The sequence below is a fragment of the Pteropus alecto genome, unplaced genomic scaffold (assembly GCF_000325575.1).
Source record: "Pteropus alecto unplaced genomic scaffold, ASM32557v1 scaffold39, whole genome shotgun sequence".
In the NCBI taxonomy this organism is placed as follows: domain Eukaryota; kingdom Metazoa; phylum Chordata; class Mammalia; order Chiroptera; family Pteropodidae; genus Pteropus; species Pteropus alecto.
The window spans coordinates 12,572,851-12,583,221 of record NW_006443568.1 but is presented as its reverse complement, the minus strand read 5'-3'; the positions used below and the strand labels follow the sequence as shown (position 1 = coordinate 12,583,221).

General features: G+C 37.3%; 1 protein-coding gene across 1 annotated transcript in view; it reads right to left on the bottom strand.

The window, feature by feature from the left end:
* USP48 (ubiquitin specific peptidase 48) overlaps positions 1-10,371 on the bottom strand; it is a 63,544-nt gene that overhangs the window by 6,442 nt on the left and 46,731 nt on the right. Inside the window, exons 21-23 of the mRNA XM_006924545.3 lie at positions 10,327-10,370; positions 8,284-8,388; positions 3,721-3,876 (exon numbers count right to left, since the gene is read on the bottom strand). Of these exons, the coding sequence (XP_006924607.1) occupies positions 3,721-3,876; positions 8,284-8,388; positions 10,327-10,370 (305 nt within the window). The remainder of the gene's footprint in view (positions 1-3,720; positions 3,877-8,283; positions 8,389-10,326; position 10,371) is intronic.

The window sequence follows — 10,371 nt, the reverse complement described above, 5'->3', positions numbered from 1 at the left end:
TGCTGAGGCTATAATCTCAATACATCTGGGAACACCCCTAGGAAGGCTGGTAGAAAATTAAGAAACAATTATCAATTATACCCACAGATCCCTTTGTTCTGTACCTTATCACCTCTCCAAGGGTCGGTGGGGTGTACCAAAATCAAAGGAGCAGAAGGTAGGGCTGGGCTGACAGCTCCTCTGATTATAAGGCGTGGCCATCACTGTCACTCCCATCATGTCCAAGATCTGCAGCCTTTTAATAATCAAATCAAGTCCAAATTCTTTCATAAGACCACCTCTGAATTAACCAGCAGGTGATGTGGACTCTTTTTTACTTTGATTCCTTTAGCAAGTAGCCTAGACTATATAATTCAGCCCTTGGAACTCATTTATTTTTAGGCCCCAAGTCCTGCCTCTAAGAACCAAAATATGAATTTCTTAAGGGTAGGGACCATGTACCCCACCCCAGTTCTAGGCAAGTGTTAAAAATTAAATCTATACAGAAAGACTATTAGGCATCATACTTGAACATTTTTTCAAATTCAGAAAACTTTTTATTATTTCCTGGTAGTAATTACCAGTGGGGGGCAAGGAGGAATTGGGCTTAGAGAGGCACACATAAGCACCTTCAGTGATATGTTCTAATTCTTAACTTGGAGGATAAGTTCAAGAGCATTCATTTTATTATGCTTCATAACTGAGTAACATACTCATTGGATGTACTCTATTACATGTGACTTTTATTATATCTATGTTCATGATATTATAGGAAAACTATTCTATTGTTTGTATGTATAACAAGACCCAAGAGCTTTCCAAGTTGGGAAGACTGGGATGAGAAAAGTGGTTTAAATAATGGCAAATGGATAAATAAGAATCTTAACTGGACTTCTCGAAAGGACATCAACCTCTGAGAAGCAAGCAGGGACTGATGTAACAGCGATTTGTGGCTACAGTGCACTGACATCATCGATGACCTGCCTACGAAGCAATAACTATTTCTGGTGAGTAAGAAGTACTGACAGGATAGCTCTACCAAAGGCAGTCCAGCACACAGGCCCCAGCAGAGGCGACCAGCCCCAGGTTATTCAATGGGACCTGTGAAGGAGAAAGCAGTTACAGTGGAAGTGTCTGATGCCAACTTAATGTGGGTGATGTCACGGCTGCTCGTCTGTGGGAACGTTTGTTCACATCCCTACCCTAAATGTTAAGTGTCTTCGCACCACCCCATGAGATTGGACAAACAGCAAATACCTCTAGACGTGAGTACCATCAGTGAGGGTTGATGCTCATACTTTATTTTGAGCACAAAGACAAGGACATTTAAATTCATTCGATAACTAAGATAACCATGTGTCGAATACTGTGTCAGGTGCAAGAAATACAAAAGTGACTGATCCCCCCCACAGGAGTTCACAGGAGTGAAGGCAAAACAATGTGAAGATGGTGGCAGAAGGTATGTGTAGGATCTAGGAAAGGACACAAGAAGGAACAGTCAGCTTTATAACAATAAGCCAAGAGATAGGTTTTATAGATGAGGAACGATGAAAAACAAAAAACTGTTATTTCAGAATGAGAGAACAGGCCAATCTAAGGCAGGGAGGCCCCTTTGGGACAATAATTCATAAACAGTAAGCACTATGAGAATGCTTGAGTATAGTTAATATCATGTAGATCTGTTTATCAAGTAGGTGCAGGATTCCTCATCTGTGGAGCAAAACCCGAACAATGAAAACTCTTACTCCTAAAGGTGGGTGGCGTGCGAGAGAGAGAGAGAGGGGGAGAGAGAGAAGGAAGTGCAGGAGCAAATGGCTTTAGCTGCCAGCCATTTAACCTGTGCCAAAATTTCCTTTCTTAGGCGGGCACTACCACCCACTCAAAACCTATCTTTAGAAAAATGAAATACAATTAAACACTTAGTATCCTCTGAAAAAGGAGATGAATAAATTGTGCATCATTTACTTCATGACATCATAGGTAGATGAATTAATAATTAGGTGAAGCAAGTTTCTCCAAGTTTTAAGCAACTGTAAATGGGCATGTCTAGAATAAAACACTGACAGTTCTACAAAGCTTGTCAACCTAATAATTTGGAATTGTAGTATCCCCTAGAGGAAAGGCTCCATCAAACATAAAAAACGTACTATATGCTTTTAAAAAACCATCCACCACCACTAACTGAGGATCACACGCATGCCCACCACCGACTGCAATGCTGTCCAGGCCGCCAGGCAAAGAGGTCACATCTAGTTGAAGCTTTCAAAGCTACCACCACTGAGCAGCAAGAGGAAATCACATTTTACTGCCCCTCTTTTGACTCTGGTTGGATCACAGCGGTCCTTGAAGCAGGGGCGGGAGAGGAGAGGAAGGACGCTGCAAAGGCACCATCTGAGAAGAGCACATCTGGGGGGTTTCATTTAACAGCTGCTGCCTTCTAACAACTCATTTGTGCAGGTAACACACTCCCAGACAAAGGTTATTTCTGCTGACTTTTTGATTTATTCTTCAAAAATGGCAGTCCACAATAAAAGCAGTACAGGCTTTTCAAATGTCTTTATCCACAGGGGCTCTTTTTGTAATTTAAAGGTTTTGAATGCCCGAGGTTTACCACTGACAGGCAAAAGCCGGTGAGAGAAACAAGCTTTCTCAGATGTAAAAGGTACAATAACAGAGGAAAGATATTATGCCGACACGTTTATTTTCAGAGCTGTGGGTTCAAACGAGGGAAATACTGTTCCCAGGACAATCTGGAACACATAACACCCTCAAAGGAAGCCTGTACTTTTGCCTCAATTACAATGATAAATATCAGCAACAAGAAAAAAATGCATAACCAGTAAACTTTGCCACATGAAAGTAGCAAAGAGGGAAATTTGGTCAACTTTTTGGATATATATCAGTGACTGAAACAGATCAGAGGCCAGATTTTTTTCATGGACATCTTGAATTTATCAGCCCCCTTTGTCTGGGTTTTGAGATATACCATTGACATGCTCATTTAGAGTACTTCAGTACTGTTACCAAGAAATAACACTATCATGAAGCATTTTCATAATGCCTACACCGCATTCACTGAATTGATTTGCAAAGCAATGCATGCTTTTAGAGGGATGGAGAGGGAATGATCTAAATTGGACCCTTAAAAAACAATTTGGAAAACACCAGTCTATAAAGAGAGGTGAAGGGAACTTTAAAATTCTACCAAATAGATTTATCTGAAACCAAAAATACTGTGATAAAAAGAATTTCTGACTCATCCATGTGAATAAACAATTAAAAGAGTTGCCTTTTATCTCCCCCTTACATTTCACAGTAGATCCTGGTAATCGACTCACATACCTAGTAGGTAGTTAAAGAAAAACATGCAGCATGATAAAGTGAGAGAACACTTATCCAGGAACAACTCTGACATGTTAACAAATTGGCGCTCAATGTTCCTATTGGAAAGCTGCTCAGAAATGGCTTGAGTTTACAGAATCCAAAAAACATTTGATCTTCATAGAAAGATTCTTGGCTATTATGAAAACTTTAAGTCATTTTAAAGAAAGAGTTATTTTAATTTGGGGGCCTTGCAAGCGTAATTCGAAAATCAACAAAGCCCCCTTTTAATGACCTCTATGAGCAGACAGAGGTCAGTTCTGGAAAAAAGTTACATATATCAACATAAGTGGAAAGCAGGATTTCATGAAGGTCCTCTAAGGCCACAGCACACTTAAACAGATGTTATGTTGTCCTCACCTGAATTTTCAATTCTTTTAATGTTTGATTAGCAGAAACAAGAAGAGCTTTCTCACCACGAACTTTTCTATGTCGCATACTTCGCCGAATAACTTGCTTTTGATAGGCGATATAATTTTGATGGGATATCTTTTGCCTCTTTGTTCCTCCGTTGCTCTATAACGAAGATGCAAAGCAAAGAAAGCACTGCAATTATCTGCAGTATGACCCATGCTGAGAAAGTCCACCAAGAAAACAAAAGCCATCTTATTAGTCCCTTAACCATTTGTAATTCAATGTCAAAAATGAGTAGAAAACTCATCAGAGATTCTTAGCAGGCTCACATAAAATTAAGAAAAAGAAAAGAGTGAATGAGAGATGCCTCTAGCTGCATGTAAGTGCCAAGATTCAAAAAGCTTACTATAAAAGTTATTTAAAAGCAAAATGGTAAGTCTGACCTTAAATTAGAACATACAGGTGGTACACCAGAAAACTTTAAGATTACTAAATTTAATTCATAATCCTAATTGGTATTAAACATTTTCTTGCCTTCTGGAGAATGACACAGAAGTATAAACTGCTGAGAACTTTAAAATAGACAGTACCTTAATCAAGACACCAAACTTAGTTTACTAAAAACAGGAGACATTTGATTCGACATGATCACAATATATATAACTTGGCCTATAAAATATTTTTGCAAAAACAGTTCAATCTAAATATAATGAAACATTTAGACTCAACTTCCAACTTCCAGAAAGTACAAGGAATAGAGAAATAAGTTAAAATCATTAACAGAAGGAGGCAATCAGCTGAATCCAGAATGTGGGACAATCTATAAAAAATCGAACTAGTCTCTAATTAAAGTCAAAGAGGATAACTATTCTACATGATAACCATATAAAGTGAAACAAAACAATGCATACCTTAACTGCACGCTGGTTTGGAGAGGGGGAAACTGTTTAAGACATATTTGGGATAGCTGGAGAAACCTGAGTGCAGGTAACAGGATACCGTACTTACATGCTAGTTTAAGTATTTAGTGGTAAAATGTCATGATGAACACGATTTACTCAAAGATAGTTCGGTAAGAAAGTACAGGCATACATATGGATATATGATACGTATTATAGTAGTCTTAAGAAAAAAAATAGATAAGGACCAAATGTCTTTCTATAATACTCCTAAAATGCCTCATCAAGAGGTTAACAAAGAATGAAGATTCTTCTGCTAACTAGGCCAGAGAATGAAAGAAACAAGATTTTTAAAAGAATTCTTTCCCCGGTTTAACTAAATCTGAATGAGGTAACTAGCTAACTCCGAGGCCCTGGCTCTGGTTCCCGTAGCTGTCACTGACTGACTGCTGTGCGTAAGCAGAGTGGTTTAGGTGTCATTATGGGCACAGATGCCACATATTCATTACCATTAGGGCTCCAGAGAGTTACAGAGCAGAAGAGAATCAGGACACAAACACAGAAGAGCACTTGTTCAGGGTGACATCCACTGGCTATGCACTGCACAAGGTTCATCTCTAGCGCCGAGTCTAAAAATACATAGGTGATTCTAACAATCGTAAGAAAATGTCGGGAGAACATACGAGTTCAAAAATAAAAATCAAAGTTGATGAAATATTTTTTCCTAATCTCCACTGCTGAATGAAAAGGTGAAACTAAACCTAAATTCCATAATTAGGAAATAAGGGAAAATACTTATAATAATAAAATTTTACTTTAGAAATACAAAGCACAACCCTATAACAAAGCCCTGAGCATTAACCAAGACACATTTTTTAATGACTCAGATTCTAAATGGGTTCTAAAAGCTTTTCCCAGAATTATTTTTTCATAAAAATCCATAGAATTAAAATCCAACTTATCTGACAAAAACCAGCCCACTGGTTTTAGAAGGCTTTCAATTACCTAAGTGATACCCAACACTGGGTACATTATTAACCTAAATTGTAGATACAGGCAAAGGCAAAGGAAGTGGGTTGATCTAGCTTAGAGAAAAGAGGAAAGGGGATTTGTTCATCTCCATTAAGGACAAGTAGAAATGCATCATTTCTATTACAGGGATTTAAAACAGCACTTACAGAAGCTATCTATACACTGAGATACTATAATGTACAGTTGACCCTTGAACAACACAGGTTTGAAATATGCAGGCCCACTTTAAACGTTTTCTTTTTCCAATAAATATAGTACATGTATTTACCTTGTGATTTTCTTAATAACATTTTCATTTTCTCTACCTTTATTGTTAAGAATACAATATGTAATACATGTAACATACAAAATAAGTGTTAATCAGTTGTTTATGTTATTGGTAAGGCTTCCAGTCAACAGTAGGCTACTGGTAAAGTTTTTGGGGAGTCAAAGTCATACGTGGATTTTCGGCTGTGCGGGGGATCAGCCTCCCTAACCCCAGGAATGTTCAAGGGTTGACTGTATTACAAAGAAAAGGTTTGAGGAAGCTGACATTCTGGGACTCTATGCTCTTTTCTAAAGAAGGAAGGTTACACTTGAGATTCACTTGTGGGACAAGAACTATTTAAAACATGCTAGAGTATTACAACATCCAAACAAGGAGAAGACAGAAGAAAATTATAAAGTATAAAAAGTAATTACAGCATACAAAGCAATGTTTCCCAGCATTCTCTATCATATTTGTCAATGTGAAATCTGTTGTCATCCACAACTGAGAAGAACTCAACATTCACTTTTTAAAAATTGCTGTGGTTATGACCATAATGAAAAAAACAACATATTCAAAAAAAGTTAGTTTCCCAAAAGTCTAAATTATTTGAAATGTAGAGTTTTCTAAATACCTCTTAGGCTGAAAAGCAAAGCTTGAAATAACAGAAACTAAACACAAAAAGAACATACATATCAAGCTTTACAAACTAATTAACAAATCTACCAAAAGAATGGGAAATGAGTTGGTGATAAGAGGTAATAAAAAAACTGAAAAAAGATGAGATTCCCACCTGATTATTAAACCATAATCCCAAGGGACAATAAGTAAAATAGTATGGTACTGCCAGCCAAACTCGGGAAAGAAAATGAAGTCCTAAATCAGGACGGGTATGTGTATACACAAGCACGCATGCATGCACACATACACACACACACTTTTAATATGGCAACTAAAAAAAAACAGACTAGCTGGTAGATCTCTGACTTGGAAGATGAAGTTATGAGGAGATGGGACATGAAAAAGTTGACAACAAACAGGTTAGTAGGCAGAAAATATGTTTGTAAACTCTTATCAAGAGACATTATTTGATTTAGTAATCTCAAAACCCATCCCAAGGAACAGAAGGCATACATGTACATAGATTCTAATAAGGGTATTATTTATTACAGGAAAATACTCCCTCAAAACTGAAAGCCTACATTCCTATAAAATGTACAGATTTGATTGGTACTGAAGCAAAGGAGATTCTTTATGCTGACTACTGAAATACAAGCTTTAACAAGAGTGGCTGATCACCATCACCAGGGCGGTGCATAGAAGTGCACAATTTTGTTCTTTTAGATGTGTTTTAAAGTTAACATTTTATAAGACTGACAAGCCATGGAAACTAATGCTGACATATCTCTACACCAGCTGTGAAACTACAAATAACATTTACCTCAGGGAGACCAAGATTCAAGTCAAGAGGGCTTTTTAGACTTTCTCAATGTTGAAAATGAAGTAACAGTATCAGTGTGTACAGACAGGCCAACAAGCCCAGATATCTCTGCTCTGTAACAGATACAGCAGATGGCCATTATGACACTTTTATTCCTTCGGGGAGAATGATAACCATAATTTGACTATACTATATTTTAGCAGTAAGGAAAGAAAATAAATACCTCACCTGTTAAAACTAATCTCTAGTTAGAATAGAAATTCCATGAATTTAAGGTATTCATAGATTATCCTGGAACACAGGGGTCTGATTTTTTGAGAAACTGAAACTTATCTACATCATATACCAACCAAACTGTTAAGACAATTTTCTCCAATATCACTATGAACATATAGAATATAACCAAGCAACCAAATAAAGGGGGATGGGATAGAAAATCATAACGGAATACAGAGAAAACAGGCAATTTTAATAGAATTCGAAGTTCAGCACAACAAAAGATTAATGCTGATCTGGTCATTGAACACCTTATTTAGAGGCCCCAAAGCTCATCTATTAACTCTATTATTAAAGCTACAGTTTATTTTTGTTTATAATGAGGAAATCTGAGTTAAATAATTTTTTCATACTTAAAGATTCCATAATTAAACAACAAACCAAGATATGGGTCTTGTTTTAGTTTTCTTTTCCAGCTAAAAATTTGTTACATTATATTTTAGCCTTTTTTCCTTAATAGCAAGAAACATTAATTGTGGAATAATGTAGTCCATGGCTTTTCGTGAGAAATCAGGACAGCTAGAACTGCCACCAAAACTAAGGAAAGAGAGAAAATGAGGAAGGGAGCTGAGAACCAACATCCCACGTAGGGCACAGAGATGACGGGGGAACGAAGTGGCTGCTCTTCCAGAACAGCAGAATGTATGACAATGAAAAGCAGCTTCGACACGTACTTGATTAAAATCTGGATCTTTTTCTCCATCTGGTTTAGCTTCTTCTTTATCTTCCTCTGTTTCAGAACTACTCACATTCAGCTCGGGAGCCGAATCCTTCATCACCTGAATGCGCCAGGAGAACAGAGAGAGAAAGAGAAGTAGGTCAGACCCTAGGAAGACAAGCTACGGAGGCTGTGGGGGCTTTGACTGGCCGGCCACTTTTATCAATGGTGGGATAACAGACCAAAATGAGGATCAAAACTCAGCGGCTCTGTGTATTCTGTGCTCTTTTAACACGTTAGTTTTTATCCTGTGATTTATTCTTGTATTTAATGCAGTCACCATAAATGTAAGTGATCTCTACAGAACAGTTATTATTATCAGACTTTTACAATGATGTTATTTTGCAGAAGTTCAAAGATGCTCTACGTTTTCCTTAGTTTACTGATTGTCAGGCCTTTTCAAGTCAAGTCGTTCAGACAGCAGAAGTCACAATGCTCCTTAAGACTGAGAAGATGAAGAACGAAAACGAAGTGCTCTCATGCACTATGAAATACTGTTATGAAGCTCAAACACTAAAACTTTTGCTAAACTGGATACTGTATTATACTAGGTGCCAATATATACATGTACCAATAGATACAAAAAATTTAAGAGCATTTCAAAGGGATAAATTAAGACATTTATGTTCGCTAGCTTCCTTTTCCCACTAGGAAGTGAAGACCTTAGTTCGACTTGGAAAGCACAACCCTAGACCTTTAAAGTCTAATTTGTAAGCTGCCTTTCTATAACAATGTGTGGTAACTATTGAATAAAATGCATTCTATTTTGTCTTTAATTCCAAAAATCTTGGAATCAAATTAATGAGATGTCCACAGATCTGGGTCAGAATCTACCCAAGAGCCATCCCTCTTAATAAAATAATAAAAATGCTCCAAATCTAATCCACAGTAAGTTTTAACACCCCATCTCCCAAAATATACCCAAGCCTGTCTATTTTACCTACCCTCGTAGATCAATGCAAGCACCTATAAACTGACTTTTCTTATGTTATGCCCTCACCAATTCCAACACAATGGGCAGGGTGACCTTTTTAAAGCATGAATCAGATAACACACGACCTTGCTAGAAATTCTCCAATGGCTTATAGCCACACTTAGAATAAAATCCCAAGCCTTGGTATACTGTATAAAATCTAACAGAATTTGGTCCCTCATTCCATCACTATCTCTACCTGAAAGAAACTTCATTCTAGTCCACTACAGTATCCGGTGGCCACACGTGGCTATTTAAATGTTTAAATTTAAAAATCTAGTCACCGTAGCCATAATTCAAGTGCTCCACAGTCACATGTGTCTAGTGGTACTGTAGTGTATAGTATAGACATAGACATTTCTGTCATTGCAGGAAGTTCTATTGGACAGTGCTGCTCTAGATACAATGATTTTTCACTCTACTGCTTGAGCACATTAGGCTATCCCTTTAGCTCTTCTTCCTCCCTTTGTTGGAATACTCTCCTTAGGCTAGATCCCTGATAGCTAATGCTCAGGTAAAATTATGCTTCTTCTAAGTCATCTTTCCTGCCTAATACTCCCTATCTGACTGTCACCTCCACCTCTATCAGTCTCTCACTTTGCCGTTAAATTTCCTTCGAAACATTCCTCCCTATACGAAATCAAGTTAATTTATGGATTAAATGTTTATAAACTTATGGGTTTATTCTTGGTTCACTTCACTAGGTACAAACATTCTTGAGGGCCAGTGCCTTGTCTATCTTCTTCACCACTGTATCCCCAGCAGAAAAACATCCCTGGCACACAGGTGACATTCAATAAGTATTTGTGTATACAATAACTGATTAATTCCACATATAATCACATAATTATTCAATTCTTGTCTAATTTATATTCTTTGTCTAATTTCAATTCTTGTCTAATTTATATTCTTATGCCAAACAGCTCCAAGAAAACAAAAATGTGACTCTAAGCAATCCAAAAGCAAGCCAAACAAACAAAAATAAGCTTGATCATTACTAGTCATGGCCACAAGAGGGACTGGTACCTTCTTATTATCCACAACTTTATGGACATAGATGGTGGCTTGAGT